At 45.5% G+C, this 16,905-nt stretch overlaps 1 protein-coding gene across 1 annotated transcript in view; it reads left to right on the top strand.

Moving 5' to 3' along the window:
- LOC126203701 (popeye domain-containing protein 3-like) overlaps window positions 1-16,905 on the top strand; it is a 282,280-nt gene that overhangs the window by 225,950 nt on the left and 39,425 nt on the right. Inside the window, exons 6-7 of the mRNA XM_049938071.1 lie at window positions 1,241-1,348; window positions 10,226-10,378. Coding sequence (XP_049794028.1) covers window positions 1,241-1,348; window positions 10,226-10,378 — 261 coding nt within the window. The remainder of the gene's footprint in view (window positions 1-1,240; window positions 1,349-10,225; window positions 10,379-16,905) is intronic.

Below are 16,905 nucleotides of genomic sequence, written 5' to 3'. Positions count from 1 at the left end.
TGTCTAAAATATAAATCAAATCAATTTTTTATTAACAAATACATTAAGAACAGACACTTTCACGTTTTATGTTCGATTTATATTCTGTAACTGTATCACTTTGACTACTCACACTTCACAGTTTCTTTCCATTCACTCACTGCACTATTTTTTCGGTTCCTCCCTTCGTCGCTGATAGGAAACTGACGTTCGGATCCATGACGGTTCTTGCTTTACGGACTACTACCAATAGGTAGCCCCACCAGCGTCGAATTCCAAAACTTACCAAAAAGGCTTCGAATGATGCACAACGTTCCAGAACATTCCCCAACATACGAGCGTGTCCTGGAATGTTCCACAATGATCTGGGATGTTCCGGGATGTTACAGGACATTATGGAAACTTCCCGAATGTTCCAGACTATTCCCGAACATTCCAGGATATCCCGGATAATCGTGGAACATTCCGGGACGTTCTGGAAGGTTGTGGAAAGCTCTCAAATAGTCTCTAAAGTTCTGGAATCTTCTAGAATACTCTAGAATGTTCTAGAAATTTCTAGAGGGCGGAGCTTCCTAGCCCTTGTACATTCAAAAGGGCGTCCTTTAGGTCAAGACGGGAACCTTCTTCATGGATGGAGGATAGAGGACTACCACACCATGTAACTCCCTTGATCGTATCAGGACTCGTTTCTTAGTTTTAGCGCACGGAAATTGTACGCATACTTTTAAAATATGAATATTGATTAAGTAGTTTACCCTTTTTTAAATGGAGTCATCAAAAATGCAAATGGCATGGAATACATTAAGTATTTGTTGCGATGTATTCGTCTACCACAAGCTGAAAACTATCTATTTCTCGAATTTCATTGTTTGTAGAAATTAGAGTCCAGCTCCTGTTGTTCCATGAGAAATGCTTAATTGTATGTCACGAGTCTTGCCCAGAGTTAAAGAGATGCGATTGTCTTGAACAATTCGTTATTATTATCAAATGTTGTACTAACTGTATTTTCAGCAAAGGGGGCACTATTTTTTTATTCCTCAGCTTGTGAAAACTGCAAAAAGGAAAACATTTCTACCGTGTGAATCTTGGGTGGAAGATCTTTAAGGCAAGGCAGACACAGCAAAGTGTCCAGGAAAGACCCGCGCGGTACACGCCAGGCGTTGGCGATCTCTCCCAGACTTGTACTGGTGGAGACCCAGGCGTTCTGAGAGACAGGTGGCCGGCTTCGGCCTGCCCTGACGGCTGCCCCCACGTGTTGCAGGTGAACGTCATGTGGGACCACCAGTTCCTGCATCCCATCATGCCGTGCGAGTTCCTCGACTCGCCGGAATTTGAGTCCAGTCGGGCCACCACCGACGAGAAGTTCAAGGTCAGTTTCCGCAGACGCAGCACGTACAGTAAGTCTCCGATTACAAGCCAATCAGTTTTTTCAACCAACAGTTCGAGTTGTAAGGTTCTGTAAATGATTTTCGAGGGTACTCATAAAGTTTTCATTATCCCACAGGAAACGTAGAGTTCGGTAACTAATGTTTTGGCTATTTGTCGGCACAGGTGTGCAGTCCCGGTACACATAGAAATCCCCGCACCACAACTCCGTGTCACGTCGATAGCGTAGGCGAAAAGGAAACGGCACAGCCCATTGGGAAAGTGGAGCATCGTGCGGTAGTTTCTTTTCCTCCTTTAACTGGGAGCAACGCTGCTGCAATGCATGCTGAACTGGCGTCTTGCTACGCCAACAATGCACCATGATGTTACACGGTGGTTAGCTGGCGCAGTTTCTTCAATTGCGGTAAAACAAACCGGAACGTCGGAGAATGGAGTGACAGACAACCTCTGACATAACACCCCCCCCCCCCCCCCCCAACAACCTCTGACGAGGGAGGCGCTGGAATCAGAAGAGACGTGGAGACAGTGATGTTACAAGACCGCAGTGTTACACTCGAGGGGACCGTGGAAAACACGAGGCTCGGTACATTCATGACATTTCGAACACGATAGGCCTCGCCTCTCGCTGGGTTTCGCGCCATTCGTACGGCTCAACGAAGCGGGGCAGCGGCGGAAATGTTGCAGCTGTGTCAGGCCAATCCACATGAGCTCTTTATCCTTCTAATCATCTGTCGAGTGCTAGCTGTATCACTAAGACTCCATGATAAAGAGACAAAGCAAGCAATGAAAACATGTGATGTTATCATCATCAGCGTTAGGTTCTGACCCAGTTACCAATACACCAACATTAAATAGATTAGTCTAAAATGCAATATTCTTAGCTTCATACTTTTTTCTCAATACTAGTCCACTCAGTAACATCATCAACAGACACTGATTTAGCACGCCAGCGGCTTACTGTATGTTACAAACTTATACGTGTTGCGACCATTATATTTCCTACACGGAACGCCAGTACAATGAAAACCTTGGCAACAATCCGTCCAGATTATTGCTAACACACAATCGAACTTTCTCCAGAGCACCAGCCTCTTCAGAGAACTTCTTTTGTGCCTAACTGTCGGTTGTTATTCTCTCTATCCTAACATTAATACGATGTACGAGGGTGAGTCAAATGAAAACCTTAAATTTGTACTAACAAATCGAAATTTCACGCCGTTATCCTGTAAGCTGGTAAGCGTGCTACAAACAGCGTGCAGAATGGCCTGTAGGTGACAGCATAGTGCAGATGCACACATACCGTCGCAGTATCAGTATAAAGATGGCCGCCCCACTTGCGACTTACACCAGGGAAGAACATCGTTCTGTGATTCGGGTTTTGCCTAGTGAAGCTGTTAAACCTACTGAAATTAATCGACGAATGAAGGTTCAGTACGGTGATGCATGTCTGTCACAGCAGTAAGTCTATGAATGGAGTAGGAAGTTCGCAAATGGTGTGACTTCAGTGGAAGATGCTCCTCGTCCAGGTCAGGCACAACGACTTGTGACACCACAGAACATTGCAGCAGTTGAAGCTATACTGAAGGAAAACCGCCGAGTGACACTGAATAACATTGCAGCATGTTTACAGATTAGTCATGGGTCAGCACACCACATTGTGTATGATGTGCTCCAGTTTCACAAAGTGTCTGCAAGATGGGTGCCATGGCAGCTGACTCCTGAAATGAGAGAATGACGTGTTGATGCTTGTGAAGAACTTCTGCCGCGCTTTGAACGAGAAGGTGATGGCTTCCTTGCAACAATCGTTACTGGGGACGAACCTGGGTTCACTTCCAGTTCCACCAACCGGAAACGAAGAGAGTGAACAAGGAATGGCGCCTTTCCTCATCACCAAAACCAAAGATGTTTCAACCAGAACCATCAACAGGGAAGGTTATGCTGACTCTCTTTTGGGACGAAAAAGGTGTCATTTTGGAGCATTACATGCCTAGAGGGACTACTGTCACGAGTCCATCATACACAAATCTCCTAAAAGATCATCTGCGGCCGGCAATCAAATCAAAGTGACGTGGATTGCTGTAGCAGGTGTCCTTTTTCAACATGACAATGCAAAGCCCCACATTACCCGTACAACAAATGCAACAATCACAGACCTGCATTTTGAGTGTCTTCCTCATCCGCCATACTCACCAGACTTGCCCCAAGTGATTTCCATATGTTTGGACCACACAATGATGCAATGGGACGAAAGAGGTTCCGTTCTGATGAAGAGGTACGCCACACGGTGCACGAATGGTTGCGCTGACTACCAAAAGAATTTTTTTCTAAAGGAATGTATGCATTTGTAAGCCCTGGAGAACTTGCATTGAGCGTGGGGGAGATTATGTTGAAAAGTGATACGGCTTTGTACCACTTCTGCACAGTAAATAATATTTTAAAAAATATTTAAGGTTTTCATTTGACTCACCCTCGTGCATATGTTTGCACTTTATTAATAATCACATTTGATACTTATTCTTAAAAAAAAATATTAACTCGTCCTCGATATCATAATGCATAAGTGCTGACAACTGAACAATGTATCAATCGAACTTCCCATCCATCGCAGCCGTTTTACCACCATAATTAATTTCATCGTTAAACGTTTCGACAATTCTGCCGCAGCACAACATTCGTTTGACAGTTGCTGTCAAATGTTTGAGTAGCACACATGCTCTTGATGTTCGGACATCTACGGAACCAGATACGAATATTGGTGCCTTGCCTTATACTTCCAGGAATGGTACTTTGTGTTATTCATGCGACAGGCCTGAGGGTGACGTGACTGGTACGTCGAAACGGTTGCCTAATAAAACAATATCGAAATAGCGGCTGTTGGTACAGTACCATTACAGTTTTTGTAGAACATCGGCGATATCGCACTCACTGGAAATGAGATCCTTCTTTCGATCGTTAGCCAGGCTATCGCTAACGTTAAACTTACACGCTGAAACACTCCGCGCCACTTCGCCACTGTGTCATAGGATGGTGCATTGTTGTCGTGTACTTCCACCAACTTGGCACGTATTATTACCCTTCAAAAGCAGAGAACGGATAACTGCTCGGTAATCTACTTGATCAATCGGCTTGCGCTGTTTTTTCTTTTCTTTTGCCCTGTTGCGGCGCTCTACAAAACTAAAGTCGTGAGATACCTCGTAATATGGTGTCGGACCTGTTGCAGCAACTCGATGCGGCAGGGACTCAACAAGTCATCGGAAGTCCCCTGCAGAAATACTGAGCCATGCTGTGTCTACAACCATCCATAATGTTGAAAAAGTGTTGATCTTGCAGGATTTTGTATACAAAATTGACCTGTCCATTATGTCCCACAAATGTTCGATGGGGCGGTCTGGGTGGCCTAATCATTTACCCGGATGGTCTATAATGTTCTTCAAACCAATCTCAAGCAATTGTTGCCGGTGACATGGCGCGCTGTCATTCATAAAAATTTAGTTTGGCAGAAAATGGTCTCCTAGTAGCTGAACATAACCATTTTCTGTCAGTCATCGGTTCAGCATGACCAGAGGACCCAGTCTGTTCCGTGTAAACACAGCCCACACCATTATGAAGCTACCACCAGTATGGACATTGCCTTATTGACAACTTAGCTCCGTGGCTTTGTGGTATCTGCGTCACACTATCACCCTACAATCAGCGCTTATCAGATGAAATCCGGATTCACGTGAAAAGGCTACGGTTTTCCAATCGTGTAAGGTTCACCCGATATTGCCGCGAAATTTCACCGCACTGTCCTACACGATACGTTAATCGTACATCCCACGTTGGTATCTGCGGTTATTTCACGCGGCGTTGCTTGTCTGTTAACACTAGGCCGGCCGCTGTGACCGAGCGGTTCTAGGCGCTTCAGCCTGGAAGCGCGCGACCGCTACGGTCGCAGGTTCGAATCCTGCGTCGGGCAAGGATGTGTGTGATGTCTTTAGGTTAGTTACGTTTAAGTAGTTCTACGTTCTAGGGGACTGATGACCTCAGATGTTAAGTCCCACAGTGCTCAGAGCCATTTGGAGCATTTTTTGTTAACACTAACAAGACTACGCAAACGCCGATGCTCTCGGTAGTTAGTGAAGGTTCAAAAATGATTGAAATGTCTCTGAGCACTATGGGACTTAACATCTGAGGTCATCAGTCCCCTAGAACTTAGAACTAGTTAAACCTAACTAACCTAAGGACACCACAAACATCCATTCCCGGGGCACGATTCGAACCTGCGACCGTAGCGGTCGCGCGCTTCCAGACTGAAGCGCCTAGAACCGCTCGGCCACTCGTGTCGGCCGTTAAGTGAAGGCCGTCGGCTGCTACGTCCTCCGTGGTGGGAGGTAACGCCTGAAACGTGGTGTTATCGGCGCGCTCTTGAAACGGTGGTTCTCGGAATAATGAATTCCGTAACGAATTCCGAAACGGAAAATCACATGCGTCTGTCTCCTACTACCATTCCGTGTTCAAAGCCTGTTTTTTCTTGTCGTACGGCCATAATCACTTCGAAAACCTTCGTAGGTGATTCACCTGAGTACAAGTGACAGCTTCGCCAATGCACCGACCTTTTATACCCTGTGTACTTGTGTAATACTACCGCCGTCTGTATATGTGCATATCGATATTCCATGACTTTTGTGATCTCATTATGTGTGCGTGGGCAAGCAGACATGTACGTGCCAACAAACAAAAAGTTTTCAGACTGACTTTTCACTCTGCAGCGGCGTGTGGACTAATATAAACTGACTGGCAGATTAAAACTCCGTCCCGGAGTGGCATTGTAACCCGCGACCTTTGCCTTTAGCAGGGAAACGTTCTACCAACTGAGCTACCAGCGTGTGACTCCTGACTTCTTCTTGTCACAGTTTTATTCCGCCAATACCTCGTCTCCTGTGGCGAAGCCATGTCACCGCAGTATCCTTTCTTTCAGCAGTACTGGTGTCGCAAGTTACGCAGGAGAACTGTGGAAGGTAGTAGATGATGTACTGGCGGAATTGAAGCTGTGAAGATGGGTCGTGAGTCGTGCTCGGGTAGGCCAGTTCGCGGAGCGCTTAGCCGTGAAGGTCAAAGTTATCGGGTACGTGTCCTAATGTTGGTTCAAATGGCTCTGAGCACTATGCGACTTAACTTCTAAGGTCATCAGTCGCCTAGAACTTAGAACTAATTAAACCTAACTAACCTAAGGACATCACACACATCCATGCCCGAGGCAGGATTCGAACCTGCGACCGTAGCGGTCGCTCGGTTCCAGACTGTAGCGCGTAGAACCGCACGGCCACTCCGGCCGGCTGTCCTGATGTGGCACACAGCTTTGATCCGCCACGAAGTTTCAAACGAAAAGTCACCTATGTATTACATTAGTGCAGTGTCTGCATCTGGCAGTGTCTGTAAAGTTCAATACCATTTTCCATCTGTCATGCGTACGTGCAAGTCCTAAGGAACATTGGATCGAACTTTACACTCTGTCAAATAAAGACTCTGCACTAATGTATTTGATGTCAAATCCGAGGCCGCCAGGCGAGAAAACTAAATAATGCTCACTCTGTGAGGGAATCACATAGTTGTGTGACCACTGTGGGAAATCGGCTGTGGGTGTGTCCGTGAAGCGTGCTCGATTAGCCGAAGCACTTAAGACGGTCGCGCGCGTAAAGAGGCAACTCCGGGTACGAGTCCATGTCCGACACAAACTAGCTGTGGTAGTACCGTATTCACCATTTGTGAATATATGTCGTTATTACGTGTTACTTGGAAAAGCCAAACGTAGAGCAGGCACCAGCAGAAACTAATTTCGTCACGTGAGCTGGTACGACCGCTTTCTAGTTCAAAGCAGAGTAGACTCACGAAAAAATGAAACATAAGAAATAAAGTGTCCTGTGGTGTATTAAGACGGAACGTGGATTCACACATAGACTACACTGAGGTGAGAAAAGTCATGGCATAGCGATATGCACGTACAGTATACAGGTGGCGGTAGTATCACACAAGTACAAGAGGTATAAAACGGCGGTGCACTGATTAAGCTGTCACTTGTACTCAGGTCATTCGTGTGAGAAGGTTTCCAATGTGATCATGGTCGCTGACGGGAACTAACAAACTTTGAAACGGGAACGGTATACGGAGTTAGACGCACGGGACATTACATTTCGGAAATCGTTTGGGAATTCAGTAGTCCGAGAGCCACCGTGTCAAGAGTTCGCCGAGAATACCAGATTTCAGGCATTACTTCTCATCGTGGACAACACAGTGGCCGACGGCCTTCACTTAAGGGGAGCGGCAACGATCCACCTCCTCCATGTTAATTTTAGCAAATAGAAGGAACATTTTTTCTAAAACCATTAAACATATTGCTCTGAAATTTGGACTACATGTTCATTGAATATTTCTCTACAAAGTTATAGTGCCATGTTAAGAAATATTTATTGTTTTTTGCTTTACAATTTTTTGAACAGATGCTTATTTTTTTCTCTAAAATTTTTCACTTTTTCTTCTATAACTCTTGAATTACACAATGTTTTTTACAATTTTTATAAAAACGAAGGAAAACAAGTAAACACTGTTGCGTATAAATTTCATTGATATACTGTTAGCAGTTTTTGAGAAAATGTTCATCAAAGATGAAAATTTTAAAGTTACGGGAAATGGCTTCCAAAGTTTTTTGATGCATTCCTGCCCCATATGATGGATTATCAGCATGCTCTTCATTTGAATTTTGTGTTTTCCCTTGTAAATACTTTTCCAATAAACTTCGCTGTGATAGATCTCTGAATATGGGCTTAATTACATGAATTACAGCATTTGGCAACTGTTTTTATGGGTATATTCCTTTGCTGATTGGTATTCACACCATGAGTATCACCTGTGGGGCACAGTCCATGTGCGTGCTCATTTGCTGATGAATTATTAAAAAATAATGCCCATAGTGCTCTCCTCATATGCTCAATGCTACAGGTACGAGCAAAATTCGTCAAATACGCAAAATTGAACTGCTAAACAACACAAAGCAAACTCCACAAGTCAACACACACGGTATCGCGTTTATCTCTGTGACAAGTGACACCTGAGCACATTAGCCATAGAACGTTGAAAAACAAGACACTGTCTATTTCCGCAAAGATACCCTGCTTGCAGCCAGCGAGCGTTGCCGCCAGAGGTGACACACCAAGTCGCTACAACCGTTTAGGCGGCGCGTCAACTTTGCAGCGATGAAAAACACACAATTCACTTAGAAGGGTGAAACTTGATTTGTTTTATTCAGAAAACTACAGTAATTTTATAATGATAAAAAACGAGAAAACGTTGATTTTGTCATTTTCATCGTTCCGGCTCTCCTTAACTAGTGAGATCATCGGCGTTTGCGTAGTCAGCGCTAACAAAGAAGTAACACTACTTGAAATAAGCGCAGAAATGAATGAGTGACGTACGACGAACGTATCAGGTAGGGCAGTGCGACGAAATTTCGCGTTAATGGATTATGAATGAGATGATCGAATTGTGTGCCTTTACCAACAGCACGAAATCACCTGCATCGCCTCTCCTGGGGTCGTGATCATATCTGTTTGATCCTAGACGACTGGAGAACCGTGGGCCAGTCAGATGAGTCCCGATCTCAGTTGGTAATAGATGACGGTAAGGGTCAAGTGTGGCGCAGATGCCACGAAGCCGTGGATCCAAGATGCCAACAGTTCACTGTGCAAGCTGGTAGTGACTCTGTTTACATGGAACGGACTTGGTCCTCTGGTCCAGCTAAACCAACCATTGACTGGAAATGGCGATGTTCCACTACTCGTAGAACATTTGCAGACAGTCACTGTGTTCGCCACGCGGGATTAGCCGAGCGGTCTAGGGCGCTGCAGTCATGGACTGTGCGGCTGGTCCCGGCGGAGGTTCGAGTTCTCCCACGGTCATGGGGGTGTGTGTTTGTCCTTAGGATAATTTAGGTTAAGTAGTGTGTAAGCTTAGAGACTGATGACCTTAGCAGTTAAGTCCCATAAGATTTCACACACAGACACACTTCATGTTCCCAAAGAACGATGACATTTCACTGGCCCAGAGTTGTTCGCGATTGGTTTAAAGAACATTCTGGACAATTCGAGCTAATAATTTGGCGACCCACATCATCCGACACGAATCCCATCGAACACTTATGGGACGTAATAGAGAGGTCAGTTAGTGCACAACATCCACTTCCGCAGTTATGGACGGCTATAGAGGCAGCAATATCTCTGCAGGGGTCTTCCAGGGGCTTGTGGAGTCCATGCCACGTCGAGCTGTTGCACTACACAGGGCAGAAGGAGATCTGAGGCGGTACTAGGAGCCAACCCACGACCTTTGTCACCTCCCTCTATTACACCGTGAACAAATGCTGGCAAAGGTTTATCGTCCAAAGACTTCCTTCAAAGAAAACTTCCGGTCTGTGCTCAGTTGTTGCACTGTGCGCAGCATTTTTGTGTAAGACTGTAGCATAAGGCAGCCTTATGAGTGCACGCTTTTACTTCCCGCTTCTGGAACGTAAACACGCCAGTGCTGCCATCCTGGGCAGGTCTTCAGTTCGGCCGGCCGCGGTGGTCTAGCGGTTCAGGTGCTCAGTCTGGAACCGCGCGACTACTACGGTCGCAGGTTCGAATCCTGCCTCGGGCATGGATGTGTGTGATGTCCTTAGGTTAGTTAGGTTTAAGTAGTTTTAAGTTCTAGGGGACTGATGACCACAGATGTTAAGTCCCGTAGTGCTCAGAGCCATTTGAACCAATCTTCAGTTCGCTTTGCTGGGTAACAGTGTTATTTTTCTGAGGTGGTGGTTACAACTACGTTTTGTGGTTTGCCTGTGCGGCAGGTGTCGATCATCGCGGCGACGAGCTGCCGCTACCTGTACTGGCAGCGGTCGGCGCTGGAGTACCTGTTCGTCAAGGAGACGTACCTGGCGACGGTGCTCAGCACGCTGGTGGCGCGCGACATCACCGTCAAGCTCTACTCCATGAACCGGAAGGTGAGTCCGAGTGTTCAGCTGCTGGCGAGTCTTCCGGGCTGTGCGGTCGTGGTCGACGACACTTCGATCAGAGTTGCATAGGACACCTTCAGACGTCCTCGTGGTTCCGCCGAGTCCTGCCCACTGAAGGGTCGGTGGTCGGAGACCGGCGTAAATACGCTCAAAAGGAGTTAAGATTATCCGAACTACACGAGCGAATTGAATGTAAAATGTCTCCCCTCACGGGAATATACGTAGTGGATGAACAGACGGCGTGATGGCCACGAACGTTAGACATCTGGTCGAAATGCTGCTGAAGTTACTCTTATAAAAGGTAGGCGTACATCTTCGATTCCCTCGGAAAGTGGGAGACGTCGCATGAAAAGCCGCTAGCCGGATACCGAGGACAGGTCCCTCTACAGCATACGTAGGGTTCATCAAAACCAGTCAGTGACAGGTCTCATTGACACCGTTGTCAGTACATCTGAAGATGTGCGACACAGCTCTGCGCGAAACGTTAGGAGCGAAAGGGTTCGGCGGACCACTACCACACAATCCGGAAGACTCACCAGCACGTAAGAGAAACCGACGTGACAGCCGCCACTGTATGAACCGAGTGCTTGCCAGGAGACGCAGCGGCGCTTTTCCTATCAGGTTGGGCTGCATTAGGAGAACCCTGGTGATGCGACCGACGGAGCGACGCGGCGCGGCGGCCGCTGGCCCCGTTCACGCATCGCACGCGTTCCGAAGCAGCTGCCACCAACGCGAGCAAGCAGAGTGCCAAGCACAGTCGATGTGGAAAAAGCGAAAGTGGTTGTTTTCGAAATATTTCATAGTATAAATCGTTATATTTCGAAAAACACACATTACTCTGTTGACATCTGTGTTTCAATTAATACTGGAATCAGCTTCTCTTTTTGAAGATTGTTCGAAAGAGAGTGGAGAAGATGAAACTCTGGGGACGCATAGGTCAGGTGAATAAGGTGGGTGCGAAATGATTTCGCAACCAAAATCACGTACAGCATTTTTTACCAGTCTAGCGGGTGGGCGTTATTGTCTAATAACATCACTTGAAGCGATATTCCTGGTCGTTGTTCTTGGATTGAGCCTGAAACATGTCTTAGTTATTGACAATAAACGTCAGAAGTACTGTGAGTTGCTGCTTTGTTGGGGCTCAACCATTCCTTTCTTTTCCTGATGTTGCCATAAACACGCCATTTCTCGTCACCGCTAGCGATACAGGATAGGAATGGTCGGTGTGTTCACGAGTCACTTCATGTTGAGCAAGAAGAGATGCTCATATGACCACCCGTTAATTTTTGTGATTTCGGCGTAGAGCACGCGGTAGCCATGCACCCGATTTTTCAATCCTCCCCGTTGCGTGTAAATGTCCCACGAAGGTGGAGTGATCACAGTTCATCACATGTGCCAGTTTTCGAGTCCACCGACTTGAATCATTGTGAATTAATGCGTTTAAACGATCTTCCAGCATGTAGAGAGTCACTAATGTCAAAACGATACTCCTCAAAACGAGAAAACCATTTTCTTGCCGTGCTGTGTTCAATGGCACTACACTCACACACGGCGCAAATATTTCTGGGTGCCTCCACCGCTGTCACCCCTCTGCTGAACTCAAGCAGAAGAATCTCTCGGAAATGTTCCGATTTCTCCACTTGGCACTCAGTTTTCTAGCGTTCTCATCTCCACTTACTATCTCCAAATAACGGAGTGATAATATGTATACTCAAATAGAAACAGTAAACTACAAATAAAAAATGACAATCGATAAATAAACCCTTAGCAACCGGAATACCAATGCTACGCACTTATGCACCAACCTAATATAACATGGAAATTCTGCCTTGACCAAACACAATGCTCCTTGCTTTAATTTGGAAATGTGGTTTTGCCATGACCAAACGTAACTTATCTTGTCTCAGTATTAAAAGAAGACGAATTAAATTGATAGGAGAGATATCTGAAGCTTTGCGGGTTGTTTAGGTACTCGACAAGGAGATGGTCTAGACTCTATTAGGTTCATCCGTATCCTTGCAAAGATGATCGGAGAATGGGAAGAAGAAATAACAAAGTATGGAGCAAATGGTCAAAAGCAGTTAGGCTATAAAAACAAGACTCACAGAATTCAGTGTTTGGCTCGAGCCGACGATCTTGCATTACTATCTGGATTAAGGTTTTCTCCATCAGGAACTGTGTACTCCACGATCGCGTTAATGAGATCCAAGATAGGACGGAGGTGACGTCGGTCGTAAATTTTTAATGTCTTTATTGTGGATTCATTTCCACTACTGTGTAGCTAACCTCAGCGCAATTATATCAAGTAATGATGAATCGTCATGACTTGGGAATAACTGCACTAATGATGGCTACACATTAAATGAAAACGATCTCTAATAAACAGATTAAAAGCTTACGACCGATGCTGCCCTTTGTGCTATCTTGAATACTGTCTGGAAATACACCAATGCCAGTAAGAAAAATCAGCTTTTTCAAAAGAGCGGTGGAACAAGCACGCCTTACGCAAAACACAGAATATATGACAATACAAAATTTGCACCAGATATCATGTACACAGATTACAGATGAATTACAATAGTTAATCAACTTATATATCTTGGTAATGCAATACGGAGGGACGGTCGTGACGGGGAAACTGGTAGACGCGAAGCGAAGAAGATGGAAACGGTCTTTCAGTTGACTAAAGATGTGTACAGTAAGATATCTATGTCGTCTCAAACAGAGTTACAACGTTTTGTTGCACTAACAAGACGAGACTGTTTGTAAGCAGGCTAATGCCTGGCTGTGACTTAACTGTGGAAACAGAAAATGTGGCAAAGAAAGAGAGGAAAATCCTGAGAAAAACATAGGGCTGGTAAATACAACGGTGAATACAGTAACATGACTAACGAAGACCTGAACAAGAAAACGGAACAAGTAAATGTAACGATAACATAACGTAGGATTATGTTATACTGCCTTCTGGTTCGGATGAATGAGAAAATCATATGCAAGAGAGTTTTCAGCTCATCAATCGGTGAAGAACTCCCCATGGGAAATTGGCTTCAACGGAAAAACAAGAAGTGGTATGAAATTGATGGAGGCTGAAGGATACGTTTCGAATGAAAATTTTAGATTCACATCGCTTTAGAAACACACAAAAAAAAAGAAAACTGGGGTAAAGTGGTCAGAAGTTTAGAAACAGCACTCTAATCGAATGATTAGAACATTAGGAAAACAGTTATTTACGTGGTCGATAGGACAAAATACACTGCTGGCCACCGTAAATGCAACACCCTGAAGGAAGCATCCGAATCAAGTGAAATTTACACCATGGGTTTGCAGCGATGAGATATGCAACTGATTAGAATTTCAGCGCAGACACACATCACGCGCGCCTGTGGCGCCACCTCATAGCGCCATTTAAGGCTTGGCGATTTCGACGAGTGTACGTTCGGCACGTGTGTTTACCTTGTGGTTGTTTCACAAGACGATCAGTTATGTCTCGTAGACAACAGCGAACATCGTTTGATCAAGTATCCGAGTTCGACAGAGGAAGGATAGTGGCATACCGAGATTGTGGATTATCATACAGAGAAATCGCTAGTCGTGTTGGACGAAACCAAACAACTGTAATGCGGATATGTGACCGTTGGATGCAGGAGGGTACGACGGACCGACGTGGACGATCGCATTCACCTCGGTGCACCACTGCACGTGCTGATAGGCAAATTGTGCGCATGACAGTGACGGATCGCTCAGTGACATCCCGAGCCATAGCACAGCACATTGCGTCTGTAACGCATCATCCAGTGTCTGCGCGTACCATTCGACGCCGTTTACAGCAGACTGGTCTGTCCGCAAGACGTCCATTGCTTCGTCTACCATTGACGCAGAACCACAGACGTCTCCATCGCCAATGGTGTGATGACAGACGGATGTGGACGGCAGAATGGAATGACGTTGTCTTTACTGACGAGGCACGCTTCTGTCTGCAGCACCACGATGGTCGGATTCGAGTGTGGAGACACCGTGGAGAGAGGATGCTGGACAGCTGCATTATGCACTGCCACACTGGTCTTGCACCGGGTATTATGGTATGGGGCGGTATTGGATATTACTCTCGCACGCCTCTAGTACGCATTGCCGGTACTTTAAATAGCCGGCGCTACATATCCGAGGTGCTGGAGCCAGTTGTCCTTCCTTACCTTCAGGGCTCGGCCACAGCCATATTTCAACAGGATAATGCGCGACCACATGTGGCACGCACTGTCCAAAGGTTCTTCGTCAATAACCAGATTGAATTGCTTCCCTGGCCGCCTCGCTCTCCGGATTTTTCGCCGATAGAAAACATGTGGTCCATGGTTGCTCAACGAGTGACCCAGATTACATCCCCAGCTGCCACACCAGATGATCTTTGGCAACGTGTGGAAGCTGCTTGGGCTGCTGTACCCCAGGGACACATCCAACCTCTCTTTGACTCAATGCCGAGACGTGTGGCAGCGGTGATCTCCAACAATGGCGGCTACTCTGGCTACTGATTCTGGCAGGAACCACATGTCACAGGCGTCTGTAAACGTAATCATTTGATACTTGGTCAACATGTTATCTACAAAATAAATTTTGTTGTGCTACCTCTTGTCTTTCTTGGTGTTGCATTTACGGTGGCCAGCAGTGTAGCAAAAGAAAGAAACCTTCAATATACGAGGTGTTCCTATCCTTCAGAGTGAAATTGTGAGGCTGGTATTGGGCGACAAACTGAGTTCTTTGAGCTAAAAAACTAGGAGTCGGGAATGGAATAGTGACAGACGTCAGTTTCAACGTATGTAGGCATAAAATTTTTCGACACTGTTGTCTATTACGCGATGAGACAGGCAGTATAGACTTGCTACAATTACTTGATAGTTGACTACTCGTTGTAGCTGGTTTCCTCCAATCAGAGCGCTCGACGTCACGCCCGAACGAACTGCTAGCCATTGCCAAACTGCCAATTCACCTTGTCCGACTGACTTTCTTGTTGCGTTAGGATACCGAATCCTGGATGTGCCTCTTCATTTCGCATTTCATCACACGTGATAACCATAAAACAAAACACACACACACACACACACACACACACACACACACACACACACACACACATACACAATGATGCTAACGATATACACACGTTTCGTACACAGCGCTAACCAAACGCTATTGAATCCTTCCGAACAAGATGCGGTTCAGCGTCACATATACAGTTATCACAATCACAGATATCAGCTGACATTTGCTACAGGAGTGTGAGTGATAAAAATAACAACTTGAAAAGTGGTATTGTCGGAGTGTAGTAGTTGCACATGAACTTGTTCTTTTAAAGTTCGCAGATTCGGAACTCTTTGAGACAGCGAAATATTTTTATTTCTAAATCTCATAAAAGAGTTTAATTATTATTTTTCTTCATGTAATTGATTTAAATGTAATTCCTTTTTTTACATTTTAATACCTACTTTGCCACATCATTTTCACTGTTGTATTCACTTTTTTATTTGCCATTATTTTTCTTCCTATCTTTCTTTTGCCATTTGGAATCTGCCAGTATTGCATATAATCTTCAAGCAAGTGCCAAACACCGCTACTCATCGGTTGGTAAAGTGGCAGTTCGTGTAGCCAGTGTAAGGATACTTGAGAAATTACAGTTCGTTTCTTACCCCTGAAACTGAAATTTTTCTGTCTTGAGTTTACTCTTAGAGGTTGGCTTTAATCGTCGTGGAAAAAGCGATCGTGATTTTAATTCCGCCGCAGACTGTTGGGCACCGTTTCCTCGGATACATTGCACATCACGAGATTGTGAGTAGCTTAGGACATAAGTTTAAATTCATGGCTGTAAAACGCGTCGTCTGCCGCAGTTCAGTCGTTAACCATTTAAAATAAGCTATCCACAGAGAATCTCGCATTTCCTCTGATATGGTTAGGGTAGATCCGTGGTCTAGGGGTAGCGTCTTTGATTCACAATCAAAACGTCTTCGGTCCCGTGTTCGATCCCCGCCACTGCCTAAATTTTGATAAATAATCAGCATTGGCGGTCGAAGACTTCCGGCATAAGAAGTCAGCCTCATTCTGTCAACGACCTTGTCAAAGAGGGCGGAGGAGCGGATAGAGGTTCAGGGCACTCTCTTGTCCTAGGGGTGGGAAATTGTCCCTAAAGGCGGAAGAATCAGCAATGATCAACGACATGAGGATGCAGAAGGCAATGGAAACCACTGCATTAAAGACACGTAACGTGTATTCACAGGACATGTGGCCTGTAATTGAAGAAGTATCATGATGATCTCTCCATTGGCAAAAGATTCCGGAATAGTCCCCCATTCGGATCTCCGGGAGGGGACTGCCAAGGGGGAGGTTACCATGAGAAAAAGATTGAATAATCTACGAAAGGATAACGTTCTACAAGTCGGGGCGTGGAATGTCAGAAGCTTGAACGTGGCAGGGAAACTAGAAAATCTGAAAAGGGAAATGCAAATGCTCAATCTAGATATAGTAGGGGTCAG

Source organism: Schistocerca nitens, chromosome 9, assembly GCF_023898315.1.
Source record: "Schistocerca nitens isolate TAMUIC-IGC-003100 chromosome 9, iqSchNite1.1, whole genome shotgun sequence".
Lineage (NCBI taxonomy): Eukaryota > Metazoa > Arthropoda > Insecta > Orthoptera > Acrididae > Schistocerca > Schistocerca nitens.
This window is presented reverse-complemented; position numbering and strand designations above follow the sequence as displayed.